This window comes from Schistocerca gregaria, chromosome 11 (assembly GCF_023897955.1).
Source record: "Schistocerca gregaria isolate iqSchGreg1 chromosome 11, iqSchGreg1.2, whole genome shotgun sequence".
NCBI lineage: Eukaryota > Metazoa > Arthropoda > Insecta > Orthoptera > Acrididae > Schistocerca > Schistocerca gregaria.
Window position 1 is genome coordinate 23,271,713 of NC_064930.1, and position 17,947 is coordinate 23,289,659.

The window sequence follows — 17,947 nt, forward strand, 5'->3', positions numbered from 1 at the left end:
TTCGAAAGCCAGGTGCAGACCGGACAGCGCGACGATATCTTTGGAACTCGTACAGTGATTCTCTCCTGTGAGGACCGCTCACTGATGACGAGTAAGCCCGGTTTCACATTCTCGTACAGTCTAATGTCGGGCCACTGCCTATTCCTGACACCCCACGAATCAGGATACTCCACAATTCGACCGGCTGCCCGAACGGTAATCTCTGAAGAAGCTGTTTACACATTCGAGAAATGGGTGATGAGGCCCTAGTAAATTCTGTGAGGCACCTGTAACACTGTCTCTAGGTGCGTGAGACCACTCGACACGTGGCGCCGTTTGGCCCCTGGTATATTCGTCCGGGCCAGCTGACAGCACTTAACATGTATGACAGTATTTTACTTCACTGTCCATTCTACTTGTCACAGAGAATTGCAGTTCTAACCATTTACATAGATGGAAATTGGTGCGTACACATACTGAGTTCTCGAGTCCCTTTTTTCTTGTACAGTGTACCTCTTCTGTAATACATATACCGTACGATAGTAATCAAATTAATAAATCTGAAGAGAACACAGAAATGCCAAGTACAAGTAACTGAACAGTGGCATATGATCTTTGCTTTTGGCCAATAAAAGAAGTAATATTATTAAGGTTGAGCTCTCTTTGATTCTGACTCTGAAGCTGATTAGATTCTTGTATTGCTTTGGGTGTCACACTTTGTGCAGGTGATTAACATTACTGAAATAATAAACGATTTTTCTTAAATATGTGTTGTATTACTGAATTAAAAATACCCTTCCTGTCAGTACGGCGACTTTCCGAATAAATGTAAAATTGGTCACCTTCCACAAATGGTATTGATTTGTAATTTTAACAACGTCAACGTCGAGTGCGTTTTCCTCCATTTTCACTTTCTCGGTATTTCAGAAGAAGAGCACGCCAAATTTTGTTAAAGAAGTCCCACTGCCTTTCAGATGAAATTCATTTCCACAGATTATCATTTTGTGATTGCACACGTATACAATTTCAAAACGAATCAATCCTGAACAGGTGTTGAGCAAGCTGTGAATATTAATAGCATATACAAGCCGTCACAAATTGACTTTTAGCAAAAGAAGAGGAGACCATTATTTTTTATCTATTGTTGGCTAGCCATCTCAACACAAATTTCAATTAAAATGGAGAGGGGGCATACAAATCTCAGTGAGTGATAACACAAAACTTGTGATGCAAAGTGTCAGAAAACGTGAACCTAGTGTGTCGAAATGAATAGCAAATATAGTGTGAAATGTGGAAGCGACAATTCTTGGCACTTGCCTTATCTGCAGTGAGGGTAGAACATACCTTGCTGCGGGTGTGCGAGAACGAGTATGCCCACGAACCGTGTCCCCCACATATAACTGTATTGTCTGCCGCATGCAGTCATTTTTCAAACAAACTGTGCCAACGAAATGTGGCGATACTCAATGCTTACTTCAAACTGTTGTCGCACTACGTTAACTATGTGGAAATTTAAAAATTCAAAGCTTCATGAAAAACAGTCATAAAAGACAATTACATGCCATGTACCTAGGCAGCAATCGATACAGATAAAAGGAGCAACAATGAAAAATGAAGAGGCAATACACTAATATGCAAATCGGATTTGAGATAGGTGCTTGAAACGACAACACAAACATAGAAATCAATAACCCACAGCCACAATGAATAATTAACAAACTGAACAAACGACACTCCCACAATTATTATGTATCAATGAACAATGAAATATCCCGGGAACTGCAATAACAGGATAACTGAAAGTATCAAACATTCGGGAGTAGAAATTAACTGAATATCCATGAGGACCTAAAGAACATGTAATTTCAACTATGTAAAGCAACTGTCGAATAATGTTGTTGCTATGGTTGAATTTTGTGAATGAGATAAGCAAGCATATCTAATCACAAAATTCAAGGGGGCATTCTAGCACCCCGTTCTTCATATATAACATATATAATTTGTAAGATATATATCGTACGACAATAATCTCTTATAGAAAAGGCAATGTCCTGACACCATCCAGCCCAAATCACTAAGAATAGAAACTTTTAATTTGGAAAAGTTGTGTATCCTAAACTGTAGGGGTCAATTAAGAAGGGATTTTTTGGAATTCCAACCCCAAGGGGGTGAAATAGGGGATTGAGGTCTTAAAAAAAATCACTATTAAGGCAATTTTGAAGAGAGGCCTATGAAAATTAGTATTTCTCAGTCGTAAATAGAGAAATACCTGTTACAGAACTTTTGGAAATTTAATGCTATGGGGGGTGAAATACTGGATGAAAGCTTCTTTTGAAAATATATGGAAGGAAATAATAATTCAATGTTTTTGTGAAACTGAACCTAAGGGGATGAAATAAGGGATGAGATATTTGGATGAAATATTTTATTATGAAAGCATTTTTAAAGCCATATCAACGAACATTTAAATTTGGCTTGTAAGTTAAGAGATAAAAAAGTAAGTTTTTCGTTGTTTTTTGAAATTCAACGCCTACAGGGGTGAAACATGGGATGAAAGTTTTTATTTAAATATTTCTGAGTTAGAAGTATACGAAGGCGTGGTGGACTGCAGATTGGTGACGCTAGACGGGAGTGTGGGTCGAGCGAGATAGTTTGCGCAGTTGTGATTAGCACTGTCGTCCAGGTAGCCCGGTGGATAATGCAACTGCCTAGTCAGTGGGAGATCCCGGGATCGAATCCCAGTCCGGCACACATTTTCACTCATCACTATTGATTCCGCTTCGTGTCCCAATGCAGCTGACTACAATAATCCCTTCATCCCTTCCCTTCCCTTCCCTTCCCTTCCCTTCCCTTCCCTTCCCTTCCCTTCCCTTCCCTTCCCTTCCCTTCCTTTTCCTTTCTCCCCTCTACAAATTCAATTAAAAAAAACAAATGTTTCAATGTTATTGGGGGTTCAATCCCAGTGGGAGGTGAATTGGGGATGAAAGTTTTTTTTGGAAATATTTCATTGTGGAAGCATTCTTGAAGCTAAATCTATGAACATTTGTATCTGACTTCTCTGTTAAAAATGAAATATACACACCATACTGCTTTTGGAAATTCAACCTCTAAGGGGGTGAAACAGGGGTTAAAGTTTTATGAAAATCTCAATTAGAGATTTAAAAAATACGTATTTCACCAATTTTGAAAATTAAATCCCAAAGGGGATGAAATGGGGTCAGTCTGATTCACTGACTCATCATCGTTCATAAGGATTGTCTGAAATTCCACTCCTAAGCGAGTGAAGTAGAGGATGAAAGGTTTTTGAAAGTATTTCGCTATTAAGGGAATTTTGAAGATAGGACTACAAAAACTAGTATTTGGTTTCTCAGTCAGAAAATAAAAAATACGTGTTTCAGCTTTTTTGAAAATTCAGCTACTAAGTGGGTTAAAGTTTTTTGAAAATAAACAATTACTGAAGAACCACTGAATGATTTTTAAGGCTACATCTATGGTAACTGATATCTGACTTCTTAGTTAGACATAAAATAAATACGATTTTCAGTGTTTCTGGAAATTCAACCCCAAAGAGAGTGCAATTTTAAGAAAGTATTTCGCTACATTAAATATATTTTAAAGTTACATTCATAAAAAATGGTATTTCACATATCACTTAGATATAAAAAAAATACTTGTTAGAGGATGAAAGTTGCTATGATAATAACCCACAAGAACGCAAAAGACACGATTAACAAAAACTCTGGACTCCAGCTACCAGAATCGCTTTTTGGTCAGAAGTACATTAAAAAAAGACTGTGCTTATATGGTCTTAATTAACATGACAAGCTTAGAAAGTGTTGCAATTTGTGAACAGCATAAAATTTTGATTAAATAAAAACAAAAAAATCTCTGCAGCCCATACAGTCTTCAGGAGAGAAGCAGTGGACGTTAACCTGGTCAGTGTAATAAACTCTATGAGATAATAGGAAAAGCACAGTACACATAACTGAACAACAATAAAAAAATCTTTGTTTTTGGTCTATAAAACCGATACCATTATCACTGTGGTGCTCTCTCTGGTTCTGACTCTGAAGCTGATTAGACTCTTGTATTGTCTTGGCTGTCATCCTTTGTGTAAGTGATTAAACATTACTGAAATAATAATCTTTTTTTCTTAAATATGTGTCACGTTACTGATTTAAAGTTACACTCCACATCAGTACAATGATTTTCTGAATAAATTTAAAAGCTGCGATCTATCATAAACAGTATCAGTTCGTAATTTTAACAAAGCCATTGTTGAGTACTAGTTAGTTCCATTTTCACTTTCTTAGTATTTTACAAATAGAACCTGCCATATTTAGTAAAAGAATACTGATTGCCTTTCAGATTAAATTCATTTTTACAAACATTTTGTAATTGTGTGTGTATGCAATTTCAAAACAAATCGATACTACACTCACGATGACCCTAGCTACGAATATTAAAAGCACATACAAGTTGTCACGCATCAACTTTTAGCAAAAGCAGAGGTGAACATTATTTTTTCAACCTCTTCAACTTTTGTAGTCCTGTCTTCCTCAGTTGCATATAATGTTATGGCATATTGATAATTGTTACTTTTTGGACCATCTGACTACAACTGAATGAAACACAGTTTTCGTGCCATACACGTTTCGCCTTAGTTCTGTGCAAGGCATCTTCAGTGGCAGGTTGCATGGACATCAAAACAAGTATTCAGTTCCTAGTGCTGTGAAAAGTGGAAAAAAAACCCAAGCAGCACTTATATGAAGAGAAACAGTACCAAAAGTGGAACATAAACATAATACGTAGGAAATCGTCGAAGCAAGCTGGCACTGAAAATAGCTTGCTGATAAAAAGGCGAAACGTTTATGGCAAGAAAACCGTGTTTCATTCAGTTGTAGTCAGACAGTCCAAAATTTAAAAATTAATAGGGTACTGTAATTATTTTTTTATCTATTGTTGGTTAACCACCTCAATGTGAATTTCAATCAGAAAAGGGTGAGAACTAAAGATCTAGTAGCACTCAAGCCAAACAACAGAAAGTCATGACATCAGACCAAATCTTCCGGGTGTGTCAAAAGAGCCACTTTTTTTGTCGTCTAGTGTGTAGGACCGTGCCACTGCTCCACATGCCCAGTTAGATAGGTTGTAGCCAGAGAAGTAAAGTGACTACCTCCAGCTGTGTTTACCCTATTACGTCGCAATGCATAAGCTCCCCAGTACCCGCAATGCATAAGCTCCCCAGTACCTCTTATCACAGCTCGAGATCTCACTCATCTAGCGAGCTAGTTGTGGCTGTCCATAAAGAGGGAACATCTCGAAACACTTTTTCTGTTATTGTCATTTGCCTCTGAAGCAAGTTACCCTGCACTATGTGCACAATTTTGTACCCCGTTACTTTTAAGAAGCGGCTGAGGCACTTCCTTACACCAACCTTGTAACGATTCTCTGAAAATTAATGGTTACAGCCCATTTTCCACTCTGTCGAGTTACACTTCTCATTCATTCTATTTATTGATAACTCCCATTATTTTATTTTTGACTGCCTTCATCACTCAATTATTCTCGCTCCCCCTCCTTCAACCCTTCTCTCGTGCCTGGGCTGCCACTGCAATATACTTTAAACCTACCGTCATTCAATTTGTTATGCTTATCGTGAAAGAGCATAGACTGTATGATTTTGTAATTTCTAAATGTTTCACTCTGTAGTTGATGTAACTTATAGCATGTTGTTGTTGTTGTTGTTGTTGTTGTCTTCAGTCCTGAGACTGGTTTGATGCAGCTCTCCATGCTTATCTATCCTGTGCAAGCCTCTTCATCTCCCAGTACCTACTGCAACCTACATCCTTCTGAATCTGCTTAGTGTATTCATCTCTTGGTCTCCCTCTATGATTTTTACCCTCCACGCTGCCCTCCAATACTAAATTGGTGATCCCTTGATGCCTCAGAACATGTCCTACCAACCGATCCCTTCTTCTGGTCAAGTTGTGCCACAAACTTCTCTTCTCCCCAATCCTATTCAATACTTCCTCATTAGTAAAGCGATCTACCCATCTAATCTTCAGCATTCTTCTGTAGCACCACATTTCGAAAGCTTCTATTCTCTTCTTGTCCAAACTATTTATCGTCCATGTTTCACTTCCATACATGGCTACACTCCATACAAATACTTTCAGAAACGTCTTCCTGACACTTAAATCTATACTCGATGTTAACAAATTTCTCTTCTTCAGAAACGCTTTCCTTGCCATTGCCAGTTTACATTTTATATCCTCCCTACTTCGACCATCATCAGTTATTTTACTCCCCAAATAGCAAAACTCCTTTACTACTTTAAGTGTCTCATTTCCTAATCTAATTCCCTCAGCATCACCCGACTTAATTCGACTACATTCCATTATCCTTGTTTTGCTTTTGTTGATGTTCATCTTATATACTCCTCTCAAGACACTGTCCATTCCATTCAACTGCTCTTCCAAGTCCTTTGCTGTCTCTGACAGAATTACAATGTCATCGGCGAACCTCAAAGTTTTTATTTCTTCTCCATGGATTTTAATACCTACTCCGAATTTTTCTTTTGTTTCCTTTACTGCTTGCTCAATATACAGATTGAATAACATCGGGGAGAGGCTACAACCCTGTCTCACTGCCTTCCCAACCACTGCTTCCCTTTCATGTCCCTCGACTCTTATAACTGCCATCTGGTTACTGTACAAATTGTAAATAGCTTTTCGCATCCTGTACTTTACCCCTTCCACGTTCAGAATTTGAAAGAGAGTATTCCAATCTACATTGTCAAAAGCTTTCTCTAAGTCTACAAATGCTAGAAATGTAGGTTTGCCTTTCCTTAATCTAGCTTCTAAGATGAGTCGTAAGGTCAGAATTGCCTCACGTGTTCCAGTATTTCTACGAAATCCAAACTGATCTTCCCCGAGGTCGGCTTCTATTAGTTTTTCCATTCGTCTATAAAGAATTCGCGTTAGTATTTTGCAGCTATGGCTTATTAAACTGATAGTTCGGTAATTTTCACATCTGTCAACACCTGCTTTCTTTGGGATTGGAATTATTATATTCTTCTTGAAGTCTGAGGGTATTTTGCCTGTCTCATACATCTTGTTCACCAGATGGTAGAGTTTTGTCAGGACTGGCTCTCCCAAGGCCGTGAGTAGTTCCAATGGAATGTTGTCTACTCTGGGGGCCTTGTTTCGACTCAGGTCTTTCAGTGCTCTGTCAAACTCTTCACGCAGTATCGTATCTCCCATTTCATCTTCATCCTCTTCCATTTCCATAATATTGTCCTCAAGTACATCACCCTTGTATAGACCCTCGATATACTCCTTCCACCTTTCTGCTTTCCTTCTTAGCTTAGAACTGGGTTTCCATGTGAGCTCTTGATGTTCATACAAGTGGTTCTCTTTTCTCCAAAGGTCTCTTTAATTTTCCTGTAGGCAGTATCTATCTTACCCCTAGTGAGATAAGCCTCTACATCCTTACATTTGTTCTCTAGCCACCCGTGCTTAGCCATTTTGCACTTCCTGTCGCTCTCATTTTTGAGACGTTTGTATTCCTTTTTGCCTGATTCATTTATTGCATTTTTATATTTACTCCTTTCTTTCTTCTGTTACCCAAGGATTTCTACTAGCCCTCGCCTTTTTACCTACTTGATCCTCTGCTGCCTTCACTACTTCATCCCTCAAAGCTACCCATTCTTCTTCTACTGTATTTATTTCCCCCATTCCTGACAATTGTTCCCTTATGCTCTCCCTGAAACCCTGTACAACCTCTGGTTCTTTCAGTTTATCTATGTCTCATCTCCTTCAAGTCCCACCTTTTTGCAGTTTCTTCAGTTTTAATCTACAGGTCATAACCAATAGATTGTGGTCAGAGTCCACATCTGCCCCTGGAAATGTCTTACAATTTAAAGCCTGGTTCCTAAATCTCTGTCTTACCATTATATAATCTATCTGATACCTTTTAATATCTCCAGGGTTCTTCCATGTATACAATCTTCTTTCATGATTCTTAAACCAGGTGTTAGCTATGACTAAGTTGTGCTCTGTGCAAAATTCTACCATGCGGATTCCTCTTACATTTCTTAGCCCCAATCCATATTCACCTACTACGTTTCCTTCTCTCCCTTTTCCTACACTCGAATTCCAGTCACCCATGACTATTAAATTTTCATTTCCCTTCACTATCTGAATAATTTCTTTTATTTGATCATACATTTCTTCAATTTCTTCGTCATCTGCAGAGCTAGTTGGCATATAAACTTGTACTACAAGAATGCGTTCACTATGCTGTTTGTAGTAGCTTACTCGCATTCCTATTTTCCTATTCATTATTAAACCTGCTCCTTCATTACCCCTATTTGATTTTGTGTTTATAACCCTGTAGTCACCTGACCAGAGGTCTTGTTCCTCCTGCCACCAAACTTCACTAATTCCCAATATATCTAACTTTAACCTGTCCATTTCCCTTTTTAAATTTTCTAACCTACCTGCCCGATTAAGGGATCTGACATTCCATGCTCCGATTCGTAGAACGCCAGTTTTCTTTCTCCTGATAACGACATCCTCTGGAGTAGTCCCCGCCCGGAGATCCGAATGGGGGACTATTTTACCTCCGGAATATTTTACCCAAGGGAACGACATCATCATTTAATCATACACTAAAGCTGCATGCCCTCTGGAAAAATTACGGCCGTAGTTTCCCCTTGCTTTCAGCCGTTCGCAGTACCAGCACAGCAAGTCCATTTTGGTTATTGTTACAAGGCCCGATCAGTTAATCATCCAGACTGTTGCCCCTGCAACTACTGAAAAGGCTGCTGCCCCTCTTCAGGAACCACACGTTTGTCTGGCCTCTCAACAGATACCCCTCCGTTGTGGTTGTACCTACGGTACGGCTATCTGTATCGCTGAGGCACGCAAGCCTCCCCACCAATGGCAAGGTCCATGGTTCATGGGGGGGATAGCATGTTATAAGAAGAAAATGTACACTATGTGATCAAAAGAATCCGGAAACCCCCCAAAACACACGTTTTTCATATTAGGTGCATTGTGCTGCCACCTACTGCCAGGTACTCCACATCGGCGACCTCAGTAGTCATTAGACATCGTGAGAGCTCAGAATGGAGAGCTCCGCAGAACTCACAGACTTCAAACGTGGTCAGGTGATTGGGTATCACTTGTGTCATACATCTGTATACGAGATTTCCACACTCCCAAACATCGCTAAGTCCACTGTTTCCGATGTGACACTGAAGTGGAAATATGAAGGGACATGTACAGCACAAAAGTGTACAGGTCGACCTCATCTGTTGACTGACAAAGACTGCCGACAGGTGAAGAGAGTTGTAAAGTGTAATATCCAGACATCTATTCAGACCATCACACAGGAATTCCAAACTGCATCAGGATCCGGTGTAAGGAATGTAAACATTTGATGACTCAACAGTGGAAAAACGTTGTGTGGAGTGACGAATCATGGTTCACAATGTGGCGGCCCGACAGTAGGGTGTGGGAATGACGAATGCACAGTGATTGTCATCTGCCAGCATGTGTAGTGCCGAAAGTAAAATTCGGAGGGTATGGTGTTATGGTGTGGTCGTGTTTTTCATGGAGGGGTCTTGCACCCCTTGTTTTGTATGGCTCTGTCATAGCACAGGCCTACATTGATGTTTTATGTACCTTCTTGCTTCCCACTGTTGAAGAGCAATTCGATACGATCGAGCACCTGTTGATAATGCAAGGCCTTTGGCAGAATGATTACATGACAATGGACTGGCCTGCACAGAGTCCTGACATGAATCTTACAGAACACCTTCGGGATGTTTTTGAACGTCAACATCTTGACAGGTCTCACCGACTGACATCGTTACCTCTCCTCAGGGCAACAATCCTTGAAGAATGGGCTGTTTTTCCCCAATAAATCTTCCAGCACCTGATTAAATGTATGCCTGTGAGAGTGGAAGCTGTCATCAAGGCTAAGGGTGGACCAACACCATATCGAATTCCAGCATTACTGATGGAGGGAGCCATGAGCTTGCAAGTCATTTTCAGCCAGGTGTCGGGATACTTTTGATCACATAGTGTATGTAAAATGTCTAGTCAGATGGCCCTAATCTTGCCAAGTTAAATCCATATCTATCTATACTAATAACACAACTGTAAAACCAATGTGTCTGTCTGCTTGAACACACTACTCTACAAAACTATTAGACTAATTTTCACAGCATTTTCACGAGTAACTCGATGTACCTTGGGGCTACAAATAAGCCTTAATCAGAATCTAAACAGGAAAAAAATGTGATTTAATGTTTTATCTAAACCTGTCACATCTATTCGAATGCACTAATCTCCAAAACCGTTACAGGAGTTTTCACAGATAACTTGAGCATGGCTCAGGTATACGTATAGGTTATATTTCATCAAAGCACGATCGTGGAAAAAAGGTACTGTAATACAACAACACAGTGAAACATATTTAGTCTCTGAAAAAACTGTTAACCTTCTTATCTCCAAGCTGCATCATATTTGTGAAAATGCTTTTATCAATACATTTGTTCTATATAATACGATTCAATGTAAGGAATGCAACACTTATTCGGTCTCCGACACGTTTCAGCCGTACTTCCAAACCAATAGTATTAAATGTGAAAGTAACTCTGTCTGTTGCATTTTCCCAACTCAGCTGCTAAAATTATTTCAATGAAATTTACTAAAGAGAAAGCTTGGACCCTGAGGAAGAGCATACATAAAAACAAAAAAAAGGGAAGTAGAAGGAAACAAGTGACCCCTAACAGGAGTAAGAAGGGGATAGAACACATATATTTGTACATCAGTTAACCTAACTAGGTTAAAATTTATGAAATTTGTTGCAGAATATCCACATCATATGATGTACAGTTAAAACCAGTAGCACGATGCACATATGAACACTACTGCCTCCCCCCCCCCCCCACACACACACAGCTCGGCAGCAACAATGCAGCTGACATTACTGCATGTACACTAACTTGCTAACTCACAGTCACTCGTCATAATGGAACTACCGATATCCGAGAGCAACTGCGGGTAACACCCAGTAAATAAGTAACAGGGGCAAACATTTCAACAAATCTAATACTGCAAATTTTTACATACATATTTGTGAATACGATACTTACACCGGCATTTTCTGTCGGTTTGAAGGCTTCCGAATCGCGGCGCGGTGACGAGAGGATGTCGAACCCGACGTCGGCTCTCTGGAGGCTGCTGTCCAGGAGGCCGGCCAGCAGTGGGTAGGGAGAGAGGGCCACGGAAGCAGCACCGCGGTCCTGAAAAGCCGCCCCACAACTGCTGTAATACCTGTCAGCTGTCGACTGCACGTGCAGGTACAATCCACTGTTGTTATCGTTTATAAGATAATTTTATCGTCATTAGACAAATTTTTTATGCAGTATAATCATTACACTAGTAAACAGGACAGTGCAGCATGTTAGTTATTAGCTTACAACTCAGTGTTGCAGTCAAAAAACTTTTTAATTAATAAAAGGGGTTGGCAACGAGCCATTTGTTTAAAGTTTTGTTAAGTGCATACTCTGAAAGATCTCGTACCATCTGCAGAAGCTCAGTAAATCATTTCTGGTGCACTTCCTCATAGCTAGTCTGCTAATCTGCGGTATGACACACAGTTTGTCTAACGATCGTGAATTTTGTTTTTATGTTATACTTTGTGCAAATTCTTTTTTGTATAGATTTACACTTTGCATATGTACACAGATTTATAACAGTAATTATTTCACAGTCAGAGAAAAAGGGCTTACAATGTGTTTTATGTTGAGAACGTGTAATGACTCCGATTGCTTTCTTCTGCAGAAATAATATGTTCTGAAACAGCTAGTTTCCCCACATTACTTCCATATAACATAATACTTCAAACAAACAAAAAAATAAATATACAACGTTTTCCATAATATGACGTTCTCCGTACATTGCAGGTAAAGATTTCATAAGACATCTTAGTATGTAAATTTTTCTCGACAATTTAACACTAATGTATTTTATGTGTTGCTCCCAGGACAATTAGTCATTTAAGTATTCCATCCAAAAACTTAATATAACTGGGATCATTAAAAGGACTCTTGTCCTTTACACTAATACGTTTTTTTGTGTTTTATTATTGTGCAGGAGAAACACATTTGTATTGTTAACCAAATCTATTAGTTTATTCAGATCAGAGTTATAATTCACACTGTCATTTGTAAACAGCACCATACAGGAGCTTATAAAGGAGGGTAGGTCACGGATCATTACCAAAAACAAAAATGGTCCAAATACAGATTGCTGTGGAACTAACACCTTAGTTTGTTTCTCAGCAGACTTTTCTGTGTCAATACACAACTTGCCTACGGTTTCGGAGATAAGAGGTTAATACTTTAGGTCATCACCCTTGATGCCACAGAAATGGAACTTCTGTAGAGGTGTGTCAGGCCTGTAAAGGCAACGGTGATGAAATCTAAATGTAATTTTTATGTTATATGAAGTTGCCAAGACTGTTAATACTTATAGTTCATTACTGATAACACTATGTAATATCTTTTAAAAAATTTTTGTTTATTCTTTGGTAGTAAAGATGTGACGATTCTGGGATAGCTGCCAAGTAAAGTCAACAAAGAAGTCTTAAGCAGGCCAAGTGCCGTGTGTTCTCGGTGATTTAAAATTAGACAAAATATCGTCAAGCAACACGTTTTGGGAACTGCAGCAAATATTACGTTATATTAGTTATATTTGGTGACCCCGACGTGATAATAAGAAGATATGACGACAAACGAGAGTGTTTCCGAAGATCGCCTGGAAGCAAACAAGGTTAGCATCAAAATTCCACCTTTTTGGAGTGAAAAACCCAAAATCTGGTTGTATCAAGTAGAAGCACAGTTCAACATTTGCAAAACTGTCACAGAAGAAACTAAATTTAACCACCTAGTGTCACAACTATAACCAAAATACATCGAGAATATTTGGGACATTATTTGTGGCACAGTTGCGAATAAATATTCGTTGGCTAAGGAACGTCTACTGAATATTTTCAAAGAAAGTGAAGATAAGCGTATTAAGAGATTAGTTACTGGAATTGATTTGGGAGACCAAAAACCTAGTCAGTTATTATGCAAAATGCAAGCCTTGGCAGGCGTAGATGTGGCAGAAAAAGTCCTAAAGACACTTTGGCTAGAAAAACTTCAGGATTCTTTAAGGAACATTTTAATTGTCAGTGACGAGGGACTCGAAAAGGTGGCTATAATGGCTTGTAGAATAACAGAAATAAATCCCCGTAACGAATTGTTCGTCACAAAAATTGGTGCCTGTAGCCGACAGGATGTTTCGATAACAACGGGTGACTCAATGACAAGAATTTCGGGGCTAGAGCAACAAATGGCCGTGCTGTCAACCGGTTATCGAGGCAGGTCTCGTAACAGAAGCTGTGATTGTCAATGTAAAAGAAGTCATAGTAAGTCTCGAAATAAATACAACCCCGAGGGCAAGTACTGTTATTACCACTTTCACTTTGGGCAGAACTGCAAGCCTGAAAAATGCTCACCTCCACATAGCTGGACTGAAAAGGGAAACGCGACCCAACAGCTGAATTAGCGGCAAGTTCTGCTGCCCAAGTCCATTGCGGTAAGACCCGCTTACTTGTAACCGAGAAAAAAAAGGGATTGCAATTTTTAGTCGACAGTGGGGCAGATGTTTCTGTAATTCCCGCTCACGCAAATGTTAATGGTGACTCACCATATAAATTGCATGCTGCAAATGGTACCGAAATTCCTACATACGGAATACACATCGTACTATTGACCTGGGACTGCGACGTCAGTTTCAATGGCCATTTATAGTTGCAAAGATCAATAAAGCTATATTGAGTACCGATTTTTTTAATAAATTTCAATTATTAGTAGATGTCCATAATAAAAGATTAATAGATGATGTAACCTCCCCCCATGAACCATAGACCTTGCCGTTCGTGGGGAGGCTTGCGTGCCTCAGCGATACAGATGGCCGTACCGTAGGTACAACCACAACGGAGGGGTATCTGTCGAGAGGCCAGACAAACGTGTGGTTCCTGAAGAGGGGCAGCAGCCTTTTCAGTAGTTGCAGGGGCAACAGTCTGGATGATTGACTGATCTGGCCTTGAAACATTAACCAAAACGGCCTTGCTGTGCTGGTACTGCGAACGGCTGAAAGCAAGGGGAAACTACAGCCGTAATCTTTCCCGAGGGCATGCAGCTTTACTGTATGATCAAATGATGATGTCGTCCTCTAGGGTAAAAAATTCCGGAGGTAAAATAGTCCCCCATTCGGATCTCTGGGTGTGGACTACCCAAGAGGACGTCGTTATCAGGAGAAAGAAAACTGGCGTTCTACGGATCAGAGTGTGGAATGTCAGATCCCTTAATCGGGCAGGTAGGTTAGAAAATTTAAAAAGGGAAATGGATAGGTTAAAGTTAGATATAGTGGGAATTAGTGAAGTTCGGTGGCAGGAGGAACAAGACTTTTGGTCAGGTGAATACAGGGTTATAAATACAAAATCAAATAGGGGTAATGCAGGAGTAGGTTTAATAATGAATAAAAAAATAGGAGTGCAGGTAAGCTACTACAAACAGCATAGTGAACGCATTATTGTGGCCAAGATAGACACAAAGCCCACGCCTACTACAGTAGTACAAGTTTATATGCCAACTAGCTCTGCAGATGATGAAGAAATTGAGGAAATCTATAATGAGATAAAAGAAATTATTCAGGTAGTGAAGGGAGACGAAAATTTAATAGTCATGGGTGACTGGAATTCGTCAGTAGGAAAAGGGAGAGAAGGAAACATAGTAGGTGAATATGGATTGGGGGGAAGAAATGAAAGAGGAAGCCTTCTGGTAGAATTTTGCACAGAGCATAACTTAATCATAGCTAATACTTGGTTTAAGAATCATGAAAGAAGGTTGTATACATGGAAGAATCCTGGAGATACTAAAAGGTATCAGACAGATTATATAATGGTAAGACAGAGATTTAGGAATCAGGTTTTAAATTGTAAAACATTTCCAGGGGCAGATGTGGACTCTGACCACAATCTATTGGTTATGAACTGTAGATTAAAACTGAAGAAACTACAAAAAGGTGCTAATTTAAGGAGATGGGACCTGGATAAACTGAAAGAACCAGAGGTTGCAGAGAGTTTCAGGGAGAGCATAAAGGAACAATTAACAGGAATGGAGGAAAGAAATACAGTAGAAGAAGAATGGGTAGCTCTGAGGGATGAAGTAGTGAAGGGAGCAGAAGATAAAGTAGGTAAAAAGACGAGGGCTAATAGAAATCCGTGGGTAACAGAAGAAATATTGAATTTAATTGATGAAAGGAGAAAATATAAAAATACAGTAAATGAAGCAGGCAAAAAGGAATACAAACGTCTAAAAAATGAGATCGACAGGAAGTGCAAAATGGCTAAGCAGGGATGGCTAGAGGAGGACAAATGTAAGGATGTAGAGGCCTATCTCACTAGGGGTAAGATAGATACTGCCTACAGGAAAATTAAAGAGACCTTTGGAGAAAAGAGAGCCACTTGTATGAATATCAAGAGCTCAGATGTAAACCCAGTTCTAAGCAAAGAAGGGAAGGCGGAAAGGTGGAAGGAGTATATAGAAGGTTTATACAAGGGCGATGTACTGGAAATGGAAGAGGATGCAGATGAAGATGAAATGGGAGATACAATACTGCGGGAAGAGTTTAACAGAGCACTGAAAGACCTGAGTCGAAACAAGGCCCCCAGAGTAGACAACATTCCATTAGAACTACTGATGGCCTTGGGAGAGCTAGTCATGACAAAACTCTACCATCTGGTGAGCAAGATTTATGAGACAGGCGAAATACCCACTGACTTCAAGAAGAATGTAATAATTCCAATCCCAAAGAAAGCAGGTGTTGACACATGTGAAAATTACCGAACTATCAGTTTAATAAGTCACAGCTGCAAAATACTAACACGAATTCTTTACAGACAAATGGAAAAACTGGTAGAAGCGGACCTTGCGGAATCAGTTTGGATTCCGCAGAAATGTTGGAACACATGAGGCAATACTAACCTTACGACTTATCTTAGAAGAAAGATTAAGAAAAGGCAAACCTACGTTTCTAGCATTTGTAGACTTAGAGAAAGCTTTTGACAATGTTGACTGGAATACTCTCTTTCAAATTCTAAAGGTCTCAGGGGTAAAATACAGGGAGTGTAAGGCTATTTACAATTTGTACAGAAACCAGGTGGCAGTTATAAGAGTCGAGGGACATGAAAGGGAAGCAGTGGTTGGGAAGGCAGTGAGACAGGGTTGTAACCTCTCCCCGATGTTATTCAATCTGTATATTGAGCAAGCAGTAAAGGAAACAAAAGAAAAATTTGGAGTAGGTATTAAAATTCACGGAGAAGAAATAAAAACTTTGAGGTTCGCCGATGACATTGTAATTCTGTCAGAGACAGCAAAGGACTTGGAAGAGCAGTTGAACGGAATGGACAGTGTCTTAAAAGGAGGATATAAGATGAACATCAACAAAAGCAAAACAAGGATATTGGAATATAGTCAAATTAAATAAGGGTGATGCTGAGGGAATTAGATTAGGAAATGAGACACTTAAAGTGGTAAAGGAGTTTTGCTATTTAGGGAGTAAAATAACTGATGACGGTCGAAGTAGAGAGGATATAAAATGTAGACTGGCAATGGCAAGGAAAGCGTTTCTGAAGAAGAGGAATTTGTTAACATCGAGTATAGGTTTAATGGTCAGGAAGTCGTTTCTGAAAGTATTTGCATGGAGTGTAGCCATGTATGGAAGTGAAACATGGACAATAACTAGTTTGGGCAAGAAGAGAATAGAAGCTTTCGAAATGTGGTGCTACAGAAGAATGCTGAAGATTAGATGGGTAGATCACATAACTAATGAGGAGGTATTGAATAGAATTGGGGAGAAGAGGAGTTTGTGGCACAACTTTACAAAAAGAAGGGACCAGTTGGTAGGACATGTTTTGAGGCATCAAGGGATCACAAATTTAGCATTGGAGGGCAGAGTGGAGGGTAAAAATCGTAGAGGGAGACCAAGAGATGAGTACACTAAGCATATTCAGAAGGATGTAGGTTGCAGCAAGTACTGGGAGATGAAGAAGCTTGCACAGGATAGAGTAGCATGGAGAGCTGTATCAAACCAGTCTCAGGACTGAAGACCACAACAACAACAACAGATGATGTAACCGAACTCAATGCTGAGGGTAAAGTTATGTCAATCTCAGAGGAAAACGTCCTGAGCACCATGAGCAAAAACACAAAATTTACTGATCTATTGTTACAGTATCGAGACATAGCTAAACCTAATTTGGTACCTAGCGAAATTAAACATGATGTCAAACACAATATTACCACTGAAGGCCCGCCTGTGTTTTCTAGGGCGAGACAATTAGACCCATAGCGCATGGCGATGGGAAAACGAGAATTTAAATTCGTGTTAGACAATGACATCATTAGACCATCTAAATCTGCATGGGCAAGTCCTCTCCATATTGTACCGCAGAAGGATGTCTCAATATGTCTGTGTGGAGATTACAGACAGTTAAATGAAAGAACAATTCCAGACCATTATCCTTACCTAGAATTGAAGATTTCCATTGTATATTTTCTAAAATTGATCTCTTTTAGGCCTATTATCAAATACCTATTACTGAAGAAGATAAGCACAAAACAGCTGTAATAACACCATTTGGACTGTATGGATTTAATGTCACGAGCTTTGGCCTGCGGAATGCACCTTCAACATTCCAGCGATTCATTAATGAAGTTAGGTTTGGGCTAGATTTTGTGTTTCCTGACCTCGATGACATTTTAATCACCGCCTCATCCAGTACTGAAGAACACCGAACACACCTGAAACTAGCCCTGGAGTGATTATCTAATTATGGA

General features: G+C 39.5%; 1 protein-coding gene across 16 annotated transcripts in view; it reads right to left on the reverse strand.

Annotated features, from left to right (window-relative positions):
• LOC126295436 (uncharacterized) overlaps nucleotides 1-17,947 on the reverse strand; it is a 220,171-nt gene that overhangs the window by 161,126 nt on the left and 41,098 nt on the right. For all 16 annotated transcript variants that reach the window (XM_049987925.1, XM_049987937.1, XM_049987929.1 and 13 more), the window contains one exon: nucleotides 11,150-11,299. In XM_049987925.1, coding sequence (XP_049843882.1) covers nucleotides 11,150-11,299 — 150 coding nt within the window. The remainder of the gene's footprint in view (nucleotides 1-11,149; nucleotides 11,300-17,947) is intronic.